Source organism: Chelonia mydas, chromosome 1 (assembly GCF_015237465.2).
Source record: "Chelonia mydas isolate rCheMyd1 chromosome 1, rCheMyd1.pri.v2, whole genome shotgun sequence".
NCBI classification, from domain to species: domain Eukaryota; kingdom Metazoa; phylum Chordata; order Testudines; family Cheloniidae; genus Chelonia; species Chelonia mydas.
The window spans coordinates 229,354,027-229,381,406 of NC_057849.1; the positions used below are offsets into that span (position 1 = coordinate 229,354,027).

The following is a 27,380-nucleotide window of genomic DNA, read 5'->3' on the forward strand; positions in this document are numbered from 1 at the left end:
TTTAGATTTCTAGCTTTGTATACAAGTACTTATAAAATTTGTCAATATTTAGTTGTCTGCTGGCATGTGATGGAACTGAAGGGGACTCTTTTTTATTTGACTGTTTCATTCAGGTCCTACCTGTCCTTTACCAACTTCTATCCTCTCCTCTTTAGTAGCATATAGACTACCCCCTTTACTGTATCCTCCCCTAAGATATGTCTCTGTCCAAACCCCATGCTCCTCTGCACCTGTTGGCTTTCCCCCAGCTCTTAAAAACTCCTCTGTGACCTTTTAAAATTTACATGCCAGCAGACTGGTTCCTTTTTGGTTTAGGAGGAGCCCAGCCTTCCTGTAGAGGCTCCTCCTATCCCAAAAGGTTCCCTGTGTTTCTAATAAACCTAAATCCCTCCTCCAAACACCATCATCTCATCCACACATTGAGACCCTGCCGTTCTGCCTGTCTACCTGGCCCTGACTATGGAACTGGAAAATTTCAGAGGATGCTACCATGGAGATCCTGGACTTTAATCTCTTACCTAGCAGCCTAAATTTGCCCTCAAGGACCTCTCTCTTACCTTTTCCTATGTCAATGGTACCTACATGTACCACGACCATCAGTTCCTCCGCATCACTGCACGTAGGTCTGTCTAGGTGTCTGGAGAGGTCCACAAATTTTGCAGCCGACGGGCAATTCACATGAGGTCTAAATGCAATAAAACCTTGCTCATTCTCACTTAGCTAATCTGCAGATTTGATAATTCTGCTAAAAAAGGCAGCCAATAAAGATTTAAGAGTGCTGGGGTCAGATCTCCTATTACTTCTTTACTTTTACAAAACTCAGCCACAGAACATTCACTGGCAATCTATGAAGTATTATTTCAAATAATTAAAACTAAACTATCACTTCAAAATAAAGGAAGTACTTTCGGAGGTGCAATATTACTGATGATTTTAATCATGTTTTTTATCTTCCTAATTTGCAATATTTGGTAAACTTCAGTGAGCGCAAATTTTAGAGTTTATCAGAATTTCCAAGCTCACAATCCTGGAGACTTACATTTATCCAAAAAACAGGTGAAGCTTGAGAAGTGGCAATGCAGGCTTCCTCTCACTGTCCCACCAATGTGCTTAAACCAGGGGTGGGCAAACTTTTTGGCCTGAGGGCCACATCAGGGAATAGAAATTGTATGGCGGGCCATGAATGCTCACAAAATTGGGGTTGGGGTGTGGGAGGGGGGTCAGGGCTCCGGCTGGGGGTGCAGGCTCTGGGATGGGGCCAGAAATGAGGAGTTTAGGGTGCAGGAGGGGGCTCTGGGCTGGGGTGGGGGAGTGGGTGCGGCAGGGTGGGGGTGAGGGCTCCAGCTGGGGGTGCAGGCTCTGGGGTGGGGCTGGGGATGAGGAGTTTGGGGTGTTGGAGGGTGCTCTGGGCTGGGACTGAGGGGTTCGGATGGTGGGAGGGGGATCAGGGCTGGGACAGGGGTTTCGGATGCAGAGAAAGGCTCAGGGGTGTAGGCTCCAGGCGACACCTCAAGCGGCTCCTGGAAGCAGTGGCATGTCCCTCCTCCAGCTCCTATGGGGAGGTGCAGCCAGATGGCTCTGCATGCTGCTCTGTCCACAGGCATCACCCCTGCAGCTCCCACTGGAGCACCAGAGGGGGGCCATGCTGCAGCTTCTGGGAGCCATGTGGAGAGGCCCCCAACCCTTCGCCCCAGCTGGAGCCCCAGAGCAGGGCAAGCCCCAGACCCTGCTCCCCAAAGGGAGCTCAAGGGCTGGCTTAAAATGGCTGGTGGGCCAGATTTGGCGAACCATAGTTTGCCCACTCCTAGCTTAAACCCATTCTTTATACTTTGATCTCCATGTCCTTTCATTGCTTGGTACCTCTGCTGAGGCTATCGGTTTAGGTACCAAACAGTGATGGGGGTGTAGTGATTTTATTGATGTAGAAACCTGGCCAAGGAGACCTGGACTGAGCTTATATAATCATTTACAAAGGCCACCAAACAGCCATTAAATCCATTATTTCAACAGAGCTGCTGAATTTGTTGTGGATTTTGAGAATGTAGTAGTCATTCATAGGTATTTGCAGAATATTTTAGCAAACAAATTTGAGTCTATGGGTTGTTTGTCAGCTATTCATTTTAGTTAGTTATTATATATGGAGTCTGTCTGATCCTGTAGCTCACCTGGTATTGTTTTTGTGCCCTGATGTGTTGGTTGAAACTTTTTAAACGAGATAACAATGAATAACAAATGGTGAATAGTGATTACACTTGTTTTGTGCACAGATGCCTTAGTCCAATATGACTATGGGTATTTGCATGGTGATCCAAAACCCAAACCAAACCTACGCATACAAATGTGCAGGAACAGCAACTAGGGAATATAAAAGTGGTTGTACCAAACAGCTGTCTGGAATTCAAGAGGGATTCATGAACACTGTCTTTGCAATATTTGACCATCTCTAACTTTCGGTCACTACCAACCAGATTCAAACCTGTGACACAAAGGTGAATGTTTGGGTCTGCACTAATGGAGCTTCCGGGCAGTGCTGCAGCCCCTCAGGCAGCCCTGCCAAAACTTAGACAGGGCTGTTCACATTAATTCAGGGGCCTCTCCAGCCCCCAAGCAGAGTCCAGGAGGGTGCAAAGGTGGCTTAAAGCTATCCTCCTAGAAGTGCAACAGAGATGCTCATCCAGTGGGTGCAGTCAGGATAATGACACTGCAACATGAAAATGAGCTATTACAGATATGCTAGCTCTCTAGCCCAGGGGTGGGCAAACTTTTTGGCTGGAGGGCCACATCAGGGAATAGAAATTGTTTATCGCGGGCCATGAATGCTCACAAAATTGGCGTTAGGGTGTAGGGTGGGTGAGGGCTGTGGTTGGGGGTGCGGTCTCTGGGGTGGGGTTGGGGATAAGGAGTTTGGGGTGTAGGAGGGTGGTCTGGGCTGGGATCAAGGGGTTCAGAGGGGGATCAGGGCTGGGGCAGGGGTGTGGGAAGGGGTGCAGCTTTCGGCTGGGGGTGCAGACTCTGGGGTGGGGCTGGGGATGAGAGGTTTGGGATGCAAGAGGGTGCTCCATGCTGGGATCAAGGGATTTGGAGAGCAGGAAGGGGATCAGGGCTGGGACAGGGGGTTGGGGCATGGGGAGAGGCTCAGGAGTGCAGGCTTCGAACAGCACTTACCTTAAGCGGCTCCCCGCAGCAGTGGCATGTCCCTTCTCTGGCTCCTACGTGTGGTGCGGCCCCCAACCCAGCACCCCAGCTGGAGCTCATGGGCCGGCTTAAAACAGCTCACAGGCTGGATCCGGCCCGTGGGCTGTAGTTTGTCCACCCCCGTCTAGCCTGTAGATAGGACAGACCAAGTACTCTATTATTTTAAGCTTGTGCTGTGTTAAATTGTAGCTGCTTATTTAATTTGTAACCACTTCAGCCTTTATGCACTACATGGTAACACGATGTAGATTATGTAATCACAACAGATGGATGCAGGGATCAAGTAAGAGGCAGCAGGTTTAGAAGCAAGAGTCAGATACTTGCAGTGGTTAGCAGTGTTGTCTGCTCTTTCAGTTTCATCATAAGCAATGGTATTTTGGCCTTTGCTGCAGACAGTCTCAGGATGGTGGGAGAAGTTGTAGCTCACACACAATTTCCAGCCCTACCCAGGGCAAACCCCCCTCTGATTGGCTGCCTTCCCCACTTTTCCACCTTCTGGGGAAGAGCAGCCAATCAGAGCTGATGGGAGGCAGGCAGAGTACTTCTCCCTGCCCCTCAGGAGCCGAGAATAGTTTTCAGCTAGGGAGGGGAGATGAAGGAGCAGAAGATCCTGCAGCTCAGGACGGCTCTGGCTTGGGAAGGGAGAGAGGGTGTGAAGAACCCCTGGAATTGCTGCTGACTGTCCACTTCCCGAGCTCTGAAAAGGGCACCCTGCTCTAGGAAGAGCAATAGTTCACTGAGGGGCATGGGGCAGATGTGGGACTGGAGGAGCAAAGTTGATGTGGGGGTTGAGGTGTATAATTAATTGCTGAGATGGGGAATGGGCAGATATGGGAGTAGGAGTCCACAGGATTAATTAGTATTTTGGGGCATGGGGAGAAGCTGGATGCATCAGGCAGCCAATGAGAGCTTCTGCATTGAAAGCCAAAATCATCTTACTCTATCAATTTGGGAGAGTTGCTTTGGCATTGGAGTTCAAAAATCAAAACCACAATAACATAATGTTTAAAACAAATCTCATGATTTGGGGGACCTGACTTGTGCTTTTTTAACTTTAGAGGTTGGCAATACTGAGTTAGCTAGTCATCCACTCAGCAGACCAGGCATACTTTACATCTGAGGATCTCAATGTGTTTTACAAGCATGGATAAATTTAATCGCATTGAACCCTCATGAGGATTGTTGCCCAGTGAGATGGACTGGCCCAAGGTAATCAGGCAGTGTGGCAGAGCAATAAATGGAATCCCAGGTCTGTTGACTTCCAGTTCTATATTTTAAAAGTTACTTGCAACAGGTTTGGATGGGTGGAATTAAGCTTTTGGGAAAGCAAGTACCACTATGTCTTCCTGAGTTTGTACAGTGTCAATGCTAAACAGATAATAAATAATAATTAATAATAGTAAACATTCATATGGAGCCAGGCAGTCTACAGATGACAAGTCTGTGGTTTATCAATTTCTTGGGATGCACATCAACAATCCATTCATATTTATTGCTTCTGGTATACCTTTAAATTAACAACTATTCCTTTCTGGTTAAAAAATACCCCTAATCATTCATCTTCTGAGCTCCTTAGCCTTTACAAAGATCCTTGTCCCCAAACCAAAGCTTCTCCTCTTCAAAAAAAATTCCTAATCCTCCAAATTCTGTAAAGTTTGTACTTTATTGGAAGTGTCCTATATAAGCACATAAACAACTGATCAATACGTACAATAACACATTTTAGGAATCGCTCTGATGGTCAGAGCTCAATATCTTAGATAGTGCGCAAAGTCCCTGATAGTTACATGGGGCCAGACAGCAAAGAGCTAAATGAATAGAATGCTGAGATCCCAGAAGGATATTCTCTTTGCTTTCTGTGCCAGAATATTTTTAGTTCGAAACAGAGATAGGTCAGCAGCTCCAAAATTTGAGGGTTTCAAAACCTGGGGCCAGATTCTTAGCTGGTATCACTTGTTTGACTTCAATACGTGTACATCATACTGAGGCTCTGCAGCTTCAGCTTATCTCTAGTTTGAAGGGAAAACAGAAAAAAAAATCAGGTATTTTGTCTTGCAATAATTCTGTCATATATCCTGTGTACAGTAAAAAATACAAGTGACTTCTGCTGTTTCATCAGTTCAGGCAGAGGCAAAAAATTCCCCTCAGCATTTATAGGTATCATTTATCAAGTACTCTTCCATCTACCATGTTCTCCCAAAGGAAAATATCCTCATCTCAAACTTCATTTCTGAAACTTTGGAGGACGAAGGCGGAAATTGTGTAAACCTTTAAAATGGATGGTTTTAATTTTCTGGAAAGTGGCCAAAAGTCTGCTACTCTCTAATCTGTCTCATCAAGCCTTCTGCACCCCAAACAACTGCAATGACTGCTGTATGGATTTTCTGTATACTGTGTTACATTGCTGTATGCTGTTATGCAGTTTCTGTTCCCTATCCCAGAAGCAGGCACATTTCATATGTGGGTATACTGATTCCTGTATCCAAATCACATTCGAGTACTTCAAGATTAAAAGGGTTGTATAAATGTAATATAATTTAACACACAGGACCAGATCTTCAGCTGGTGTAAATCAATGTAGCTGCATTTACTTCAAAGAACATATGATGTGTGCATCAGCTGAGTATACTAGTGCCATTTATTTAAAGAGTTTAAGGAAACACCCATAGGGGCTACATAAAGGCTGGCAGGAAGGAAGCTGTGGGGAGAGGAAAGGGAGGAGCTAGGGTGTTAGAAGTCAACAGTCCCTGAAACTGTAAGCCTGACGCTGTCTGTAGCTACACGGTGGTGGGAACTGCTACTGTAAATAAAGAGCACTGGTGATAGAACCAAAGCAGAGGTCTCTGGCTGGTTTTTGGGTGCAGAAGTGGCTGAAGACAGAGGGGCCCACCTGCATCCTGTTACATGTGGGGACTTGTCTGGGACTTGAGCCAACGGATGTGGTTGGCAGCCTAGAGATGGAGGAAACCCTGTAATGGCTCATCAAACAGAAGGAGCAGATGCAGAAGGCCCTGCAAGGCTTCCAGCAGTCCCACCAGGCCGAGAGACAGGCCTTGCTAACCTGGCAGGCAGAATAGCAGAAAAGCCTACAGGACTTTATAAGAGAGCAGGCCAGTGTGCAGCAGCAACTCCTGCAGGGAATGGTGAGTCCCACGGTAGGGGATGGAACCTGGCTGCCGGGCTTGGGACTTTGTAAAATGGGCCCAGCAGATGAGCCGGACGCCTTCCTTGGTACATTCAAGCGGGTAGCCATGGGTGCCAGATGGGATAGGGCAACCTGGGCCCTACGGCTGGCTCCCTGCCTGGTGGGAGAAGCTCAAGTGGCCTACATGGCCTTGAGCAAGGAACAAGCCCAGAACTATGAGACCGTGAGGGTGGCCATCCTAGACCGGATGGGCCTGTTGGTGGAGAAATACTGCCAAAAGTTCCAGTCAGCCTGATGGATGGGGGCTGTGCAGCCCTGGGCATTTGCCTAGACACTGATGGCCTGGCCACCTGTTGGCTAAGGCCCGAGATGATGGGGGAGATAATGAAGTAAATGGTGGGGGAGATAATGGATGCCCTCATCCTAGAGCAATTGCTACAGGGCCTCTCCGAGAATATCCGAGTCTGGGTCAGGCGACATCAACCAAATACAGTCGATGCAGCAGTCAAGCTGACTGAGGAGTACACAGGAGGCAGACATTCCCCGAAGGGAGGGCGGACCCTATAAAGACAGAGTTGGGGAAGAAGCTGAGGGAACCCCTTCCTGGGAAAGGTCCCAAGAAGAAGGAGGAACCACAAGGAGCTCCCAGTAAAGTCAGTGTGATTGTTTGCTAGCAGTGTGGGCAGCCAGGACATAAAAAGGGGGACTGCCCAGATATGGAATGTGGGTGGACCAAATTTTCCAGCTGGACTAATGCTAAAGGATGGACAAAGGGGCAGAGGCTGTCCACCATCCCGGTAAGGGTGGGGAGGAAACTCCATAGGGGCCTGGTGGATATAGCTTCAGCCTGCTTGCTCATCCAGAGTGGGCTGATAAATCCACCCTGGATAATTCCATGTGCACAGATGGCCCTGGAGTGTATCCACGGAGACAGAAGATACTGCCCGGTGGCCCGGGTGCCCCTAGAAGTGCAGAGCAGCTTTAAATGGAAGCGGGTCGGGGTAGTAGAGGGGTTACCGTACCCTGTTGTGTTGGGTATGGACTGGGGTCCTCCCCCCGGAGGGAAAAGGAAAGGTTCCCTGAAGAAGGGGGTGGGACCCCTCCACTGAGAAGCCCCAGGGAGGAAAAGCAGCAAGGTCCTCGGGGTAATGAACATGAGAACGCTAGACAACAGAGCCTGGACAGGGTAGGCAGAGGGGAAGGAGGTGCAGAGAAGAAAAGGGACAACTGAAGCTCCCCACACTGCAGTTCCCAGGAGAAGAAACGGAGCCCCCCCCTTGGTGGCTTGGGAGAACCCGAGGCCCAGGGTGTCCAGCAGGAGGTCGGAATTGGCATCAACTGTCTATTGGAAGAAAAGGGAATAAAGGAGAAGGGTCGCCCGCAGGGGTGCAATTGGTGTGAGGACCTGTGGGTGGCAGCAGAGCTAAGGGGACATCCACCCCCCAACCAGTGTACTTTTTGTGGGTGGGGAATGAAGGAATCTCCAGGAGATGATGCCGGTGATTGTCTAAAAGAGGGGGAGAGGCTTCCCCGGATGAACCCCGCCGGACGGGGGCGGAGATGTCGAGGAAGGACGAACCTGGCGGTTCATAAGGGGGGAGGTGTGTGACAGGGTGCTGGCTAGGAAACCCTGAGCCAGACCTTTGTCACGCCAGCTCCAATCAGGAAAGGAGAATTGGAGCTGGCTGAGTAAGCCCAGGCCTAAGTGAATGCATGTTTGTAAAGCACCTTGAAGAAATGGAGCTATATCATGTGAAGTATTATTTATTTAAACAAAATAAAATTGGGGGCTGGGGAGGAATATTCACCTGCGCCTAGAAAACAAAAGGTGGGCCAAAACAAAAATGTCCTTTTATTCTTCATTTGGTAACTTATAATAACCAAGCTGGATTTATCATTTCAAATACATTATCTAATGAATAAGAGTCTTCCCCATCTGTAGTCATGCTTCATGGTACATAAATCAAGCAGATTGCCTATTAGAGTTTCACCTCTTCAAAAGAGCAGCTGTAGTCTTGCTCTAAATGTATTGGGAAGACATTAGAGAGACAAGGTGGGTGAGGTAATATCTTTTACTGAACCAACTTCTATTGGTGAAAGAGACAAGCTTTCAAGCTACACAGAACTATTCTTCGGGTCTGGAAAACTTGAAGCTATGGCCTTTAGGGTCAGAACATTGTGTCCTCAACCAGAATGCAGGCTTATAAAAACCAGTATGAATGGGATGGTAATGTGCCAGGAAATAAACTGAGTCACACTCTGGAAAGCAAAAAGAAAAGGAGTACTTGTGGCACCTTAGAGACTAACAAATTTATTTGAGCATAAGCTTTCGTGAGCTACAGCATGCATCCGATGAAGTGAGCTGTAGATCACGAAAGCTTATGCTCAAATAAATGTGTTAGTTTCTAAGGTGCCACAAGTACTCCTTTTCTTTTTGCAGATACAGACTAACACGGCTGCTACTCTGAAACTCTAGAGAGCAAGATTTTACTTCATGAGCCTATAGGACTGGGCTTCACTGATTCAGCAAGCAAGATCTCATGCTGTATACTGACCTCAGGACAAAGAAGACAGACAATTGTTGAAACCATTTACAATGCAAGGCAAATATTTTGCCTTGTAACTAGGCTTCATTTCACTAAATGACATGCTTGGTGGTTTGCTTTGATGACATGATGCCGTTGCTCGCTATAACTGCAAAACCACCGTGAGTTGACATTGTTTCCATGATTTCACTGATTTTGTTCTGAGCGTACTTTTTTGGCATTTCTACCTGTTTTGTCCAAAGGAAATGCTAAATTAGACATACCATCAAATATTTCCTTAAATACTATTTTCCAGTTCTTTTAAAGGCCCAGAATACAATTTCACCCCTGTGCAAACAACTAGCACCAAGTGTATGCTTCACTTGGGTCCAACTTAAACCCTATCAGAAGGCATATGCACAACTTAATATTCACTTAAGCCCTCAAATTAGGTTTTAAGTGGGATTGAAATGGTGGCACAGAGAGCTGTTCAATAGCTGTTCAATTACAATAATGTCCAAAATGTGCTTGGCCATATACACATGACATGTGTATGAGAAATACACATGTGAAATAAGTTGGCAGATCTCAGTCCAGTTTTCAGTGGACAAAAAACATTCTCCCAGCTAGTAATTACTGGCACCTATTTGGACAGACAAGGACTGAAAGGACATTGAATCTGAACTACCCTCTCGCCCCCAGAGTTGGTTCCTCCAGAGGAGGGGGAAAAGAGTGCTGTTGTAATATTGTAAGTGTATCACAGGGCGACTGGCCCTTAAAGGGAAATGGGGCCAACCTGAGGGGGTGGGATAATGGGTTCAGGTGTTAGCATGGTGAATCCTGGGCCTCATAAAAATGCTTGAGAAAGAACAGTTGTGGTGAGAAAGCTATGGCAGTGGATACAAGAAGCAGGAGGTTCCTGCAGGGAGAGGACCTACAGGGAGCAGGTTAGGTTCCTGTGGAAGACCCTGAGGTAGGGTCTGTAAGAAGCAGGGAGGTCCCTGGGAGAAGCTGCAGGAATCCCTGGGGAGGGGAAGTGTGGTATTGCAATAACTTGAAGACCACTCAGGTAGACAGTGGGAGAAACCTGCAAGGAAGAAAAGAGTCTGCAAGGAGAAAGCCCTGGGAGACAGTGCTCAGCTTACGGACCAGAGAAGAAGTCTGCAGCCCTGAGAGGAGGAGTGAAGACCAGGGAACCTCAGTGTAGCCCAATAGGGATAGAAGAACCATTTGTTGGGATGTTTATTTGGATTTTCAGTTAGACTTTTGTTGGCCTGGTAGGGGATTGAACCGAAAGGTGCCCTGGCAGGAGGGCTGGGCTACAAAAGAATCAGAACGCTGCAGAACCAGGTTGGCTGACAATAGGGGATGCTAGAGTGGACAAGCCCCAGCACTGCTGCATCTTGGCTTGAGGGGGTGCTCTGGTATCATAGCCCCTGTTACAGCATGGCTGCTCTGTGGCTCTGTCAGATGTAGTACGGTATTTGACAAAGTCTCCTACACCCACTTATGGTCCCCAATTTGGACCTGCTCCTCAGGAGACCCAAGCTCCCAGAGGTGCTCAGTTCTTTTCAGTTGCACAAACCTAACTGAATGTTGCCTGTTTTCAGCTGGTCTGAGAAGAAAGCTTCAAAAGCTTCCAGAAAAGCTATGTGGACTTGCTCATCCAAAGGAAATAACCAAAGACCACAGCCAGGATTTCATGGCTCTTGTGGGGTCTTACAAAATCCTGTACGCAGATTTGTGTGGTCGGATCACTTTGAAAATAAAGCTGCTGTTCGTTGGTGAGGATAATGTGGGGTCACATTGCTGGGGTGAGACTGTACTGCCACTGCTCTGCAGAGGACCAGAGAACTTTATTCTCCAGGGCTGTTTGTCCAGCACTTTTCACCAGTGCTAAGACTACTTCTAAAGGGGGGAGAAAAGAGCTAAATAAAGATATGGGAAATAGGAGATGTGATTTGTACCAGGCTCTAGGGGAATCACCAGCTTGATTAGTGTTTGTGTCACACAGCTACACTGCTTCAGTAAATTAGAGCATTTTTATATCCGTATTAAACAACGTGGTGCATAGTCCACCCGTATAGCATAGATAGTTCCACATATATCTTCTAGTGAGTCTGCAATAAACAAAGTCTATGAATATTTACATCCAGTTGGAGTAGATCTATTTCCCCAGCTGAAATGTGTGACCAAAGTAATAACGTATGCTAGAACAGGGCTTAGCATACTAATGATGATGCATGTGTATGATTGTCTTGGATTAGAATCCTCTGATATATAGATACAGGTTCTCTGGAGGACAGTGCCAAGGGGATGTAAACCATCCCTATCTCTGCGTCTCTGGATTCTCCTGGTGTGAGGCAGTCGCTGGCTTGAATAGAAAGGGAGTTACGGACAGGGAAAGCAGGGGATATGGCTTGACAGTACTGCACTCTGGCAATCTCTGACTGGCAGACAGCCTCTTGGTGTCAATGGCCAGCCAGCACAACTTAGAGCAGTCCACAGATTGCATCACAGCATGCCAGATAACCAGCCCCAGAATAAGAGAACTTCTTTCGGCTACTTTGCTCCCCTACCTTCACCTCATGCACTTCATGATATGGTTCCCAGTGAGATGTTGTGTAGGTGTGTGTTAAACTTTGCAAAGAGCATCAGAGGTCAATGAAAGGAGGGGTTGTCATGGCAAGTGAAGTGGTGTAACTTTGAAAAATTCAAGTTTCTGGTTATCTGAATGCCTTAGAAAATAGTGAATTGGCAATGGAGCCTTTCATCTCTAGAGCTGTTTGAATCATGTGATAGTAGCTACAAGTCTTTGTCCCTGATCCTCTGGCCTGGCAATTCAAAGGTGGCTTAACAACACCTTTGTACTCTGCTGGTCTCTGGGACGCAGCCCTGGCGCTAGTCAGAGCTACCTCAGGACTGCTGTCACTTGCCCCATGGGTTACAGTCCCCCAGGGATCGATCCTTTATGTCAGCTGAAAATTGCCAGAGTAGAGCAGTGCTCTAGCTACAGCCACTCTCCCTGGCAATGCTCCCTATATCGGGGCAGCAAGCGGGTGGTATAGAACTGGCCATATCAGCTCTACCCCATCCAGAAGTCTCCAGCTGGCCAGTGATGGCTGCTTGTCATCCAGCAGAGTGGCACAAAGCGGGGCAGGAATAAGGCTGGGGATATGGCCTGTTACCATTTTGTTATTTTCCAGTGTTCTATATGAAATGAGATGATGGCCTGTCTTGTTCCGAGAGGACATCTGCCCACATGACAAGTAGCGATGGATGCACAGCCAGAGCTTCAGAGTTCATGTTCAAGTTAGATAAACACTCACAAGTTTGGATGTCACATCTGATCCTCTTGAGTCTGCAAGATTCAGCGAGAAATGCCAGGAGAATGGTCACACTCCTTGTGGCATTTTTTTCTCCCTTCTTGTTTTAATGAGAATTCAGAAGTGCCAAGTTATCAAAACGCTTCAGAACCTAAAATAAATTTTTTAAAAGGAAGTTCATTCTAAAGGTGGCCTAGGTGCCAGAGTTTCTTACGTTTTCTGAATCAGATCGCCCATCCCCAATCCCGCCTTCCACCTGTGTTGAGAGTCTTGCCAGAGAAGCTGAAGAATGAATAGCTGTAGAGCTATTCTCAAAGGAATTCCTCCCCATATTCCAGCGGAAGGACATTGGTGGGGCAGGATAATGTGTACAAGCTTGGCTTGATGTCTGTCCATCTGTCTTTCCTTCCAGGTGCTTGTATTCTATTGATAAAACAGGATTACAGTACCCAGGGCAGTCAGTGTAGCACTTTTTATGAGTACTGAATAATATGCAAGTCCTCAGCTGGTGTAAATGGGCCTAACTCTGTAAATGGACCTATGCCGCTTTATACCACCTAAGGATGTGGCTCCAAGTTTCCAGGGATGGTATTTCTGGAATATACTCCCAGTGTTATTTTTGGATTATATTTCATACCTTAGAGACTTGTTTCAAGTTTTGTGAGCCTCCAGAGATAATTTGTAAGTGCTATTTTTAATTAGCTTGAGAGCAGGTAGACAGGAAAATTGGCTGAAACCCCAGAAGATAAAAGCACTTTGGGGGGGAAGGTAAATTATTTAAATTGCCTTTGATTTGGCAGAAAGAAAGGGAAACGGGTTAGACCAGGCTGGGGAATAAATACTAGGAGCCAAAACTTTTTTTTTTTAATAACTTGCACTGTTTTTGCTGTTAAGTGATATGATGAGTATGCGTGGAATGGGGAGAGAAGAAGCCATGTTGGGGTTGAGAGATTGTACTTTCCCTTTTAAGGAAAAAATTGTGGCAGATGTTGCAGATAGAAAACTAATGTCCAGCAGTCAGGGTCATAGGGTGGAGATTTAACTCTTGTATTCTGGCTTCTGTCAATATCTGCGGAGCAGTCATGGAGGAACATGTGAGAGCAACATCAAGTGTGGGTTTGCATGTTTTTACATAACTAACTAATGGTCCCACCTTTGCAGTTTCCCCACAACAGATTTTGCAAGGGCACCATTTGCATGGGGGTGGGGAAGAGGATCCTGCCTGGGGCTGCTGTCAGCTATGAAATGGGCATACATTAGATCTGCTCTGCACACCTATTTAGGGGGGATGTTTGTGGAGCCTCAGAATTTGCCTCTGTTTTTTAGGATGAGGCTTTGTGAGCTGAACCGAATGGCATACAGGAACTAAGTTATTCACTCATTTTTTAAACATATTGAAATGCGCTTAGAAACTATACAAAAGCAGTACGTTAAGGGCTTTCACTTTCATTCTGAAAGAGTTTTATTGTATCTGACACCCACCAAGAAGAGCAGCAGAAGGCTTTGAGTTACGCCCAAAACCTCTTCTGTGTTTGCAAGAAAGGAGGTAAAGTGCAGCAAGTCTGGAACCAAACTAGTTTTTCTGTGCCAAGGTTTAGGATTTCCATTGATTTCCCTACCACATAGTGCAAGCTGCACAGTGATGCAGCTGTACAGCACGGTGTCCAACTCAATGAAAAAAGCCTCACAAATCACGAGGAGTAAATATATTGAACAAGCAATAGGTGTTCACAGAAAAACAGTTTATTCCTAGGGTCACAGCTCACTGGAACTCATTCCAGAGAAAGTTTTGATCTTATCCAAAGGCAGTGAATCGAGAAAGCAAGCTGCAATTCCCATCTGTGGGCTTAACAAAGATCCCAGGAGACCCAGTGTGCTATCAGTGAACAGAGCATACTGATGAAATTGGTATATGACTTACCTCCTCAAGGTCCTTCATCCATTTTACTTGTCATGGACAATTGAGCCAATGCTATTTAAGAAGCGAAAGATGACAAATTTGCATATACCACATTTTGCACACCGGATGAACTACTAGTGGAGGAAAAGAGTTCGCTGGAGTGAGGGGAAGGGGAGACCTAAGAGTAAGAGTCTGTGCGGAGGATGTCTGGGGGCACTTAAGTTTTGGGAAACCCACAAAATGTGGGGCCCCAGTCTATATCATGTTGTTGGCAGAAAGGGAGCTTTTATTTTAAAAGGTTAGAGATGGGCTTAATGGCAAAATTTTGACTTAGGTTTCAAGCACCTCAGCGTTTGGGATGTTCAGGTCCACAGTTCTGGATCAGCTTGTTCGGGAGACGAAACTGATTTACAAAATTCAGATTCATATCTTGGCCATTCCCCATGTTTTGGGAGCCTTAGATCTGTGGTTTTGGTTCAGGCAGGTCATTTTCTGCTAATCATATCATATTTACACAACAGGATAGGAAAGGAACCCTGAAACTCCTCCTTCCAGGGACATTCTTCACACTGGGTGATCAGCACAAGGCCGGTTTACAATTCTTACAATCAGTACAGAACCTCTCCTTCCAGCCCCCAATGCCACGTCCACCACCTTTCTCAGCATGCTGAAGCTTTACCCTTCACCTAAGGTCAGACTTTCACATTTATTTTATTTTTCCCTTGCAGGAGTAAGATAAAAAGTAGAGCTGGTTGGAACAGGGGGTGTGTGTCATAACATAAGAATGGCCATACTGGGTCAGACCAATGGTCCATCTAGACTAGTGCTGTCTTCCAACAGTGGCCAGTGCCAGAGGCTTCAGAGGGAATGAACAGAACAGGGCAATTATGGAGTGATCCATCCCCAGCTTCTGGCAGTTGGCGGTTTAGGGACACCCAGAGCATGGGGTTGGATCCTTGACCACATTGGCTAATAGCCACTGATGGACGTACCCTTCACCTATTTCCCCCACACACACACACCGTCGTCTCTTTTTTCTAAGCTGAACAGTCCCAGTCTTTTTCATCTCTCCTCATATGGACACTGTTCCATTACCCCTCATCATTTTTATTGCCCTTCTCTGTGCCTTTTCCAATTTTAATATATCTTTTTTTGAGATGGGGCAACCAGAACTGCATGCAGTATTCAAGGTGTGGGCGTACCAGAGATTTATATAATGGCATTATACTATTTTCTGTCTTTTTCTCTATCCTTTTCCTAATGGTTCCCAACATTCTGTTCGCTTTTTTGACTGCCGCTGCACTTTGAGTGGACGTTTTCAGAAGCCTATCCACAATGACTCTTAGATCGCTTTTTTTGAGTCGTAACACCTAAAAAGAATGGCTGAGAGATGTGGGAATCTCCCTCACATCCTCTACAGTGAAGACCAATGCAAAGAATGTATGTAGCTTCTCTGCAACGGCCTTGACATCATTGATCGTCCAGTGGGCCTCACTGGTTGTTTGGCAGGCTTCCTGCTTCTGTTGTATTTAAAATTGTTTTGCTTCCTAAGAGTCCCTGGATAATATGCATCCTGGGAGATGTAGTCTGGCCAGAGAGCCATACAGGAGCATAAGGTGCATCAACTAGAATTTCCATGATGCACTGGGGTGTCATTTTCAATAAAAAATATTTTAATGTTTGGGTTTTTTTGATGAAATATTGAAATTTTCCACAGGAAGTTAACACTTTTCATGGAAAAAAAATTTAGTTGAAAATCCAATTTTCCAATGAAAAACAGTACAGATGGAAAATTTTTGACCAGCCCTAATAAAAATAAAATCAAAGCTATATTTTTAAAAGTCTATGCCACCCTCAAGGCTGCTTTATAAGAAATCAAGATCCCTAAAATGAGCCTGAATTAGGGCTGTCAACTAACCACAGTTAACTCACACGATTAACTCAAAAAAATTAATCGTGATTAAAAAATTAATTGAGATTAATCGCAGTTTTAATTGCATTGTTAAACAATGGAATACCAATTGAAATGTATTAAATATTTTGGATGTTTTTCTACATTTTCAAATATATTTATCTCAATTACAACCCAGAATACAAAGTGTACAGTGCTCACTTTACATTATTATTTTTATTACAAATATTTTTCACTGTAAAAATTATAAACAAAAGAAACAGTATTTTTCAGTTCAACTGATACAAGTACTGAAGTGCAATCTCTTTGTTGTGAAAGTGTAACTTACAAATGTAGATTTTTTTTGTTACATAGCTGCACTCAAAAACAAAACAATGTAAAACTTCAGAGCCTACAAGTCCACTCAGTCCTACTTCTTGTTCAGCCTATTGCTAAGACAAACAAGTTTGTTTACATTTACAGGAGATAATGCTGCCCTCTTCCTATTTACAATGTCACCTGAAAGTGAGAACAGGCATTTGCATGGAACTTTTGTAGCTGGCATTGCAAAGTATTTAGGTGTCTTATATGCTAAACGTTCATATGCCCCTTCATGCTTCGGCCACCATTCCAGATGACATGCTTCCATGGTGATGACACTCCTTAAAAAAATAATGCATTAATTAAATTTGTGACTGAACTCCTTGGGGGAGAACTGTATGTCCCCTGCTCTGTTTTACCTGCATTCTGCCATATATTTCATGTTATAGAAGTCTCAGATGATGGCCCAGCACATGTTGTTCATTTTAAGAACACTTTCACTGAAGATCTGACAAAATGCAAAGAAGGTACCAATGTGAGATTTCTAAAGATAGCTACAGCACTCGACCCAAGGTTTAAGAATCTGAAGTGCCTTCCAAAATCTGAGAGGGACGGGGTGTGGAGCATGCTTTCAGAAGTCTTAAAAGAGCAACACCCCAATGCGGAAACTACAGAACCCAAACCACCAAAAAAGAAAATCAGTCTTCTGCTGGTGGCATCTGACTCAGATAATGAAAATGAACATGCGTCGGTCCACGCTGCTTTGGATTGTTATCAAGCAGAACCCGTCATCAGCATGGACGCATGTCCCTTGGAATGGTGGTTGAATCATGAAGGGACACATGAATCTTTGTTAGTCTCTAAGGTGCCACAAGTACTCCTTTTCTTTTTATGAATCTTTAGCAAATCTGGCACGTAAATATCTTGCAATGCCGGCTACAACACTGCCATGCCAATACCTGTTCTCACTTTCATGTGACATTGTAAACAAGAAGCGGGTAGCATTATCTCCTGCAAATGTAAACAAACTTGTTCGTCTGAGTGATTGGCTGAACAAGAAGTAGGACTGAGTGGACTTGCAAGCTCTAAAAGTTTACATTGTTTTATTTTTGAATGCAGTTATTTTTGTACATAATTCTACATTTGTAAATTCAACTTTCATGATAAAGAGATTGCATTACAGTACTTTTATTAGGTGAATTGAAAAATACTATTTCTTTTGGGGTTTTTTATAGTGCAAATACTTGTAATCAAAAATAAATATAAAGTGAGCACTGTACACTTTGTATTCTGTGTTGTAATTGAAATCAATATATTTGAAAATGTAGAAAACATCCAAAAATAAATGGTATTCTATTATTGTTTAACAGTGTGATTAATTGTGATTAATTTTTTTAATTGCTTGACAGCCCTAGCCTGAACCAAAGCCCCAGGTAAGAACACTCACGAAATCAAAGAAGATCAGCTCCAGATCCAAACTTTGCAGATGCTCACTCTGTAACTCAGAACACTGGAGAAAATTCAGATGTGGAATTGACATTTCATCTTCAGTCAATGGAAGCAGTGGCAGGCTCCTGAACTTCACAGCTTGGACCTAATTACAATGTATTCTCAGCATGTTAGAAGATTCCTAATTTAATTACATTCCTTTGCAGCTTCTCCATTACACTCAAGGTTTAGCATCCAACAGGAGTTGTAAAGAGAGTATAGTGTAATTGATAACAGATGAGATTAAAAATGTCATCCTTAAAGACAAAACAAAAGCAAACTAACACATTTATGCATTACAAAAGAATTGCACGTTTGTAGCCTAACATCACTCTGTGAAGTATTAATAACCCTGTTACTTGTCAGGCCCCTTGCCAGTGCCTCCTCCAGGCAGGAAGGTGCCTGCAGGTGCCCAGTCTCAGTTTCCCCCCTTCTCCAGGTCACTGCAAATACTCCTCAAACACTATCCTGGGCAGAGGATCCCTCGTCATGGGATAATTCATTATTACCTGGCTCAAGGATTTAAACTCAAGTGCCATACTGTAACTCAAACCACCTCATGCTCTGTCACCTTTTTCACTCTTGACTTTCTTCAGGCTCTAGTCTTCCTTGAAACAATGGAATAACAATGTCCACCCACCCTGGGCTTAATAAAATCTCATATCCCTCTTGAATTCTTTCCCAGCTTCCTGCCCTTTGCCCAGGATAGTTGCCGCAGGGGCACTCCCCTGGGTCTTTCTCTTGTTCCAGAGTCTCCTTCTCCCACGACCCAGGCATCCTGACTTGTAGCCAGTATCCCTTTTCTAGGGTGCAGCGAAAGCCCCATGTTTGTTCTCTCAATCACTTTCCTGATTTGTCCATGTTCCTTCTGATATAGCCCAACTGGGAGTCAGCGGACCAGTCACAGATGCACTGGCCTCTTCCTTCTTAAGGGGGCAGTGCCACCTTGTGACAATCCCCATTTTACAAATGGAGAAACTGAGGCACAGAGAGTTTAAATGAATTGCCCAGTGATCATGTGGCAGAGCTGAGAATAAAATCCAGCAATCTGACTCCTAGGACCAAATTCTCAGCTGATGTAAATTTATTTACAATTTATTTACACGAGCTGAGGATCTGGAACCTAGTCTTCTGTTCTTACTATCTCATACAAGGTGTTGCATTTATAAAGGACTGATCCTGCAAAGTGCTGACCACCTCCTGGGTGGTGTGGAGGGTGGAGGTACCACAATTCCCATGGGAATTCCAGGCCCTTTTCTCCACTCAGGAAGTTCTCCACACTTTGTAGGATTGAGCCATAGCTTGTAAAGTACTTTGGGGTCCTTTGCGATGAAAAGCGTCTACATAACTGTAATGTAAGATGTTGTCATCTTTGTGAATACATTACCTTCAGTTCATTATCACATAGAGATTTAATAAAAGGGTGACTACTCCATTCTTAATCTAAAATGAAGAAAGGCAATCCACCTGATTCCCTTTTAAAGCTGCCAATTTGCTCTGAGCAATTACTCCTGTAGAAAGTCCCTTGTGTTCTTTTTGTAGTCCATGTAGATTCCTCCACTGGGCAGGAGAGTGAGATAATTATTCTACAGCGTCAGATCCATCAATCAGGCTGATGTCTGTTACCCCAAGTTTTACAAGAATTACCCTAATGGCTTTTTCCTGACATCTTAATTTGGAGGTGAGCCATATCATTGTGATTATAGCCTACTCTTATCCACTGCCAAGTGGCCTTAGTGAGGTCATTAGAGCCAGGAATACTGAAACCTGGTCTACACTGTGAAGTTAGGTCAATGTAAGTCACCTTGTGTCAACCTAGTTGTGCGTGTGTCTACACTCAAATTTGTCTCTCGCTGCTGTAAACGCACCATTACAGCGATGCAGTAACAACACCTCACTGCACAGCATTGAGCCACGGTTGATGTAATAGTGCAGAGCTGCGAAGGCTCCATGTTTCTGTCAGAGAGGGCAAACAGCGCCACATGGGATTGTGGGATTTTAAAAAAGGTGTGAAAACTATGGGATGGAAAAGGGTGCACGACGGGAACTTGACCCCTTGCTCCCAGTCACCCCTGCACAGCTCTTTTCTGCCACCTATACATTGCTTTTTGGGACATTTTGGCAATGTTGTGGGTGATGGCAGGTTGTACACTGGGTTAACTGCCCAGGGTGTACTCCACTATGCATCACCACAAGCACTCCTAGTGAGTACACATAGCACCGATGCAAGGAGCCAAGTATGCACGAGTGATCTACTAATTGCAGCAGATGTCAGAACTATTCTTTATGAGTGTATTGTGTGACAATATAATGATCTTGAAACATCAGCCTGATGCTTTGATGGTGCTCTTTGACACGGTCATTTTAAGGATGGAGTCTGGTATAACCCAATCTTAGAAATATTTAAAAAGCATCTTATCTAAATGGCATGAGGCTCATCAGGGTCAATTTTTGCTTAAATAAAAAGTGATGTCATTGTGAATTTAACTGAAAAGTATTCCCACACAATACCTCTGAGTTGTTATTAGGTCATATTGTAAGACATATATTAAAGTACAGGTAAAGTACCGTTAGAAATTGATGAAGAGTTAGAAAACCAAATGCAGATTAAATAGTAAATTTTTACTGTGGCGAAAGATTAACAGTGGAGTGCCTGAAGGATCTGTGTACTACAACGTGGTGTTTATTAATGAAATGGAAAAGAGGGTGAGCAATAAGGTGACTACCTTTGCAGATGACACAATAATTTAGCCCAGATGAAACTAGAGAAGACTGAAGAATTTCAGAAGGATCTAACAAATGTAGCCAGACAGACATTATGATAGCAGATGAAATTTACAGTTGTCAAATGCAAGATAATGAACTTTGGAAGGAATAAGTTAACTGCTCTTAACCATTGCTGAGTTCTAAATTAATTGTAACCAGTCAGGAAAAATACTTAGTCATTGTTGTGGCAGCTCAGTGAAAATCTCTGCTTAATGCACAGCAGCAGTCAAAAAGGTGAATCATGTTAGGACATATAAGGAAGTGGATAGAAAATAATAGGAATTCTATTTTGGGAGGTTTATTAATTTCATTTGGGATGGGTTATTTTTAGCAATTTTGAGTTTTATGTAGATGTCCAAAAACTAGTCGTTTGGGGGCTTTCTATTTGTAATACAGTGTAATGAGTAATCTCTTTATAATATTCCTTAGTGCACTTCAGCATAACGCTGTTTCAAACAGCACTATGTTAAAGCGCACTAAGGAACTGTTAGTGCACACCATCTGGGTCTACACAGATCAATTAATTTGCAACGCGTTAGTGCACTTCAGAAATCACACTCCTGCAATCTACACTACTGCTCCATGTAGACGAGACAAATACTTAAATACAAATAACCATTTCCAGTGTTTTCCTGGTGTTTATTGGTTAAACACTTCTTTCTTTCTTACTTTCTTTAAATCAAGAGTGCTATGGTTTCATTCATAGATAAACCAAAGTTATGAGCACAGCTAGAATACTGTATTCAGTCCTGGTCATCTTATCTCAAAAAAAAATACTGCAGAAATAAATGTGTCCAGAGATGGTAATTTAGATGATTAGATGAGAACTTTTAAATTGAAAAGATTAGGACTGTGGTTTAGAAATGAATAAAAAGAAACATCAGAGAGACAAGATAAATTATGGTATAGAGAAGGTAAATTGTGTGTTCCTATTTACCCTTTCTCCTGATATAGGAAACAAAGGGACATCAAATAAAATTAAAATTAAAAACAAATAAAAGGAAACTCTTCCACTCAATGCATAATTAATCTTAGGAACGCATTTCTACAATATGCATTTGAGGCCAAGAGCTATCCTATGAGGACGTTATTCCATAATTGTCCACTATAGTGTTTCTTGTATCCTTCTTTGAAGCATCTGGAGTGGTACTGGCCACTCTCATCTATGGGATACTGGACTAGCCGGACAAGTGGTTCGCCTTGCTATTAGAATTCCAATGTTTCTAAATTCAGTCTTGGATTCCACAGCCCAACATAAAAAGATGCACATTTCACAAAAGAGAATACTTTCCATTCTATAATGTTATGTAATAGGTGTATTTGTGTCTAAAAATATTCTATATCTGAAAGGGACCATGAAAGATTAGCTGCATGCCAAGATATCTACCAATGGGTGGTTTTGTTTTAGGTTTGTTGTTTGCTGTTTTTTTTAATCCCGGTAGGTAATTGATCATAAACATAACCAGACCTGGGGATCAGATTATAATAATAATTCTTTGCCCCTTTCATATGAGGATCTCAAACCACTGGAACAAGATTAATTAACAATTAGCCTCACAAACGCCCTTATGAATTAGATATTATTAAACTGAGGCACAGAGAAATTGTGCTACTTTCCCAAGGTCACACAGCAAATCAATGGCAGAGCCAGTTATAGCCCTCAGGATTCCACCTGACACCTACTCATCTTCTCTAACCACTAGGTCACCTCCTTTCAAAATACAATTTCTTTCTTATTCCTCCAGAGGATGTTTTTTCCCAGGCAATCATGCAGCTGTCCTTGACTCAGCTCCCATCTCTGTATGTACAAAAAAGTGACGTGTGACCAAGATTTTTTCAGATGTGAAAAATCTGTGTTTCTTACAGTGTGCATTTTAAGTAAATAGTGGAGAGCTGAAGTTGGTCTGAATGTGTTGTATGTACACTAGGTCAGAAGCAGTGCTTCTCTGGCAATCACTTAAAGCCATATTCTGCCTTGTGTATGCAGACCTGTCCTCTGGAAATCTATTGGAGCCACATGTGCACAGCCAAGGACAGAACATGCCTCTGATGGGGTTTTTGGAATCTTTCTAATAAGAAGCACAGTATAAGTCTGCAAACATTATTGCTAATAATGAACACAGAGCCTGAGCACAAAGCCTATATAAGAACTCCTATTGACTTCAACAGGGTTTGAATCAAGGCTCTATATCCTATGCCTAGTGAGTGCTCTAGCATTAGCACCATCACTGTAATGATGGTTTCATTACACCTGTTTTCAGGGGTCCAAGAATTAGGTTTTAAATTTCCAAATAATTATTTAAAGCAACAATCAAAGAATGCTTCTTAGCCACCTTGGCTTTGTCACTGGTATATTTGTATACTGACTGGAAGCTGGCGTTCAGTTATAGATTACAAGGTCATGATGATATCAGCTTCTTGGCACAAAATTTTGGCAGAAATGTCGGTTCCCCTTCCAGTTTCAGTGTGGAAAACAATACATTAATTTGATATATAATCTTGTTAGAGTTTAATATATTGGTACATTTAAACATGCCATTGTTTTTCCCCAGTTCAGATTATTTTAGTTTTTGCAATATTTATTAATAATTTTCAAAAGTGACTAGTGATTTTTTGGACGCCTCCGTGTTGGGGGACTCATCTGGAGACGCTTCAGAGGAGTCTGATTTTCAAAAGATGGGCACTCATCACCTTCTGAAAATGAGGTCTCTCTAAGATACCTAAAATTATTAGTCACTTTTGTCACCCACTAATATTAATAATATATTATTATTTTGTCTAATGCCTTTTGAACTATTGACCTTCAACTTATTCAATTGTCTAGTGTCACTTTGATAAGAAAGGAGCTAGGAGAGTTACTGGGTGGCTCAAAGAATTGGTAAAGACTAAGATTTACCAATATTACTTCTAAGATGCTGCACAGAATTTCTCTCAGAACACTAGTGACTAAAATGTGAATGAGTTGGTGGTCTGCGTCCAGTTCCTAGTGAACAAATGTGCACAGAACTCACACAATCCTCCCAACTGGCTCCCTTGCGGCACTCTCAGCAGAAGGATCAGCAACTGAATGGACAGTTGAATAATCTCTCCAGGTCAGCTGACTGCCATGGCGAATATTTGCATTGCTACTCTATCTGTTCTGTGGCTAACTAAGACTTCAGTCTCCTACACCATTCATGAGCCCTTCAAACATTAAGGGGAAAGAAAAATTACATTAACTAAATAAGGGCAATTTAGAGAGTATTGGTTTAATACTATATGCACTTACTCTAAAACTTACCAGGAATCTTGTTTTTCTTTTGCAGCCTAATTTAGGTGGAGTGATGTACGTAGGTTCTCCTGCACCCACTGGCTCTGCTCTACAGAAGTACTTTGTCAATTCACCTTACATCTTCAGTCTACCAACCCCGACTTCTTTTACACCCACCACTTTCTCTAACACTTAACACAGGATCTATGAATAGGAGTGTGTGTACGAGGAGGGTGGGGGAGCTCCTTAATGCTCTGCAGCAAAAATACTAATATGTGGGTCATTGCTTCAGGGAATGAGGAGACGAGGTTGTTGAGTGACACTGTAGAATTTAAATGTTGTTTCCATGTAGACTGATATGTACCAGAAAGTTTGTTTCACTGACTATTATCATTACATTTTTATTGATTATATATTTGGAATGACTGATAATAGGATGTATATAATATGTAAAACATTATAGAGAGAGTGTATACTATATATAATGTTTTACATATTATTTATATAATCATTCAGTGTTTTAAGGGGGGGAAAACATTTAACTACCAAAGCAAATACCTTTAAAAAATAACCACCTATTTTGGTTGCACAGGGGAAAAAGATGTTTAAAAGTATCTGCAATGTAATATTTCTTATACTGTGATGATTTATTTCCCCCCTTTTACACAGCTATCAAATCCAGTGGAGGCAGCTGATATATGAAAATGGGTAGGCAAAGTTGGCCCACAAAGGTGTCCTCAAGGCCAGCAATGGGTAATGATCATACTATAATGGCATCAAAACAGGGTAGGCAAAACAGGATAGACTGTGACTGCCCTGGTAAAAAGATTCCATTGGTCAAATCTATCCCCAGGACAGTATTCATGTTAATTAAAGATGAGTTTTAGATGCAAAAGACAGATCCTAACTTGCTTCAGATTTGGGAATGTTAACATGCTGGCTTTTGATTCAGCCAATTACAAGGATAGGAGTCTGCTTTAAAATTTTGGATCCATATATAGATCCAAATGTCCTCAAAATTTGGCATATTTGGATTCAAATTTAATTTCATTTCCATCTCCAGTGAAAACAGGGAGAAACTTACCCAAAACTTCTTCCACAGACATCGATCTCTTATACTGTTTTAAAATCTAACCTAAATTTGGGGATATTTTCCCACTGCCTGGATTATAAAATCACAAATTATGAATATATTAATAACTCCCACCAAAAACAGCCTTCCAGAGTCTTTCTCAGTAGCCTGGTGGCAAGATATTGCCTGACGTTGAGGAGCAGTGTCTGGTTTCCTGTAAACTAGATGGTGGAAAATGAAGGAAGAGTTTGTGAAGTTGGAGGCTGCATCCCCAGGGGAGCAATGCTGACCTACCGGCTCTTTAGATTGTAATGGTTAATCTGTGCAAACTGGACACCAATAAATTAGGCTTTAATAAAGACTGGGAGTGGATGGGTCATTACACAAAGTAAAAACTATTTCCCCATGCTAATTCCCCCACCACACACTGTTACTCACACCTTCTTGTCAACTGCTTGAAATGGGCCATCCTGATTATCACTACAAAAAGTTTTTTTCTCCTGCTGATAATAGCCCACCTAATTAATTGGTCTTGTTACAGTTGGCAACACCCATTTTTTCAAGTTCTCTGTGTATATATATCTTCCTACTGTATTTTCCACTGCATGCATCTGATGAAGTGGGTTTTAGCCCACGAAAGTTTATGCCCAAATGAATGTGTTAGTCTCTAAGGTGCCACAAGTACTCCTCATTTTTTAATCAAAGAAGAGAGGTTCACAAGCTGTGAGTTGGGACCCCAAGAGGTGAGGGGAAAGTCAGCTGAAATTGTCTGGGATAACGTGATGAGTTCCCGGTCCCGTTCTTCCTCTGAAGTCAGATTTTTCTAAGCCACTTGCATCTGGGTCCTCAGATTTTACCTCCCTGAGTCTCACAAGGTGGCCTACTTTGAAGGCCCCAGAGAGGATACCCAGATGAGTCTGGGAGGAGCAGTTGCATGGGTGTAATCCATGCCTGCTTGGTGTGGCACTTTGTTCCCCTCTAGTGGCAGCTAGCCCAGCTACGGATTGATGAGTCTGCTACAGCCTTGGCTATTAGCCATGTGGCTTTTAGCTTATTCAGTAGAGGTTCATACACTAAGCTTCAGTGGTCCCAGGTTCAATCCTGCCCACAAATTACCTGGGTCTGTTGGCATTATACAGGGCAGATGAAGAAAAGTAGCCCATTGCAGAATGAAGTCTTGGGCCTCGGAGCCAAAGAGAATTAAAGAAACCAGTTATCCATTTTTCAAGCATTCATTGGATTTCTACTTGAACCTTCACAGGGGTTCTGAGACTGATTTTTCTCTGTGGCCTTGGGCAAGTCATTTTATCCCTCTTTGCCTCTATTTCCCCATCTGTAAAACGGGGATAATGCTACTTACCCACCTCACAGGGAGTAGGGTGTCTTAATTATTTGTTTGTAAAGTATTTTGAATGTCAAAAAGTTCTATATTAATTCTAAAGCCCAGCTCATCCTCTGTTATCTATTCAGGGACTGGACCCAAACAGGTCTCCAAGGATGGGGGGGACTCAAGCAGTTCAATAGCACTGTCCATCCCCAGGGACCCTGAGAAGATGCTTTGTAGGACCAGGATCCATGCAGGGGAGAGGAGGGGCGGGGACGGGTTAGGGGAGGAGTTGGTGGCTCATGACTGTGGTGACACCAGTCATCCCCTGTCTGACCTTACGGAGATTCCTGAAAAGGTAACACAGTCCCCAGGCTGTATATTATATATTCTATGGAGTTCCTTTCTCCTGATAGAACAATATAGAGGGATCTCTGTGACTTGATGCTCATGGAAATTTCTTCTCCTGAGCTCAATCCCATGGGTTTTACCTTGGGAGAGAACAATCTATCCGAACATTATCAGAGAGCCACACCTGTCCCAGGATTCCCAGCTCCATATAACCAATGATCTTCATAGGTTCATGGCTCACAACCTATCAGGAAACAGCTATTTCATGCCAATTAACATTTCTTATTATTACCTTTTATAAACATTAAACACTGAGTTTGTCCTTGCCATAGTAAACTCTCTTGCCAGATGCTGGGAAATGCTGAGTTGATGTTGAAATCAGTGGGAATTGCAGGTGCTGAGCACCTCTCAGGATCAGACCCTGTACACTGAGGCATTGATGCATGAATGCAATTGGAAAAAAGGACCTAGAGACAGGTTTCCCATAATCATTTTCAAATATGATGCCCATTTTTGGGAAACTGGCTTAGCTGCTAATCAAAGAGAACCTGCTCTACTTCTATAGTGCAGAGCGAGCCACTTGAATGCTTTGTTAATTCCACAAAAGACATCAAGAAAAAGTTTGGTGCCCAGCCTTCAAGTCACATCTGCTTGCGCTGTACTTTTCATTATGCTGTATTCACAGTCTCTGGTTTGTCTGGCCTTTTTTTGGTCTGTCAAATTACTACTGTCTTATGGAAATCAATAAACATAATTTTAAAATCTTCATTGTTCAGTAATTATTATTACAATGTATAAATAATGCCTTGGAAAATTATTTCTAAAA

At 43.3% G+C, this 27,380-nt stretch overlaps 1 protein-coding gene across 1 annotated transcript in view; it reads left to right on the top strand.

Moving 5' to 3' along the window:
* Positions 1-27,320, top strand: part of LMNTD1 (lamin tail domain containing 1) — a 299,068-nt gene extending 271,748 nt beyond the window's left edge. Inside the window, exon 16 of the mRNA XM_037915372.2 lies at positions 23,863-27,320. Within this exon, the coding sequence (XP_037771300.1) occupies positions 23,863-24,003 (141 nt within the window). The 3' untranslated portion in view covers positions 24,004-27,320. The remainder of the gene's footprint in view (positions 1-23,862) is intronic.
* Positions 27,321-27,380: the final 60 nt, after the last annotated feature.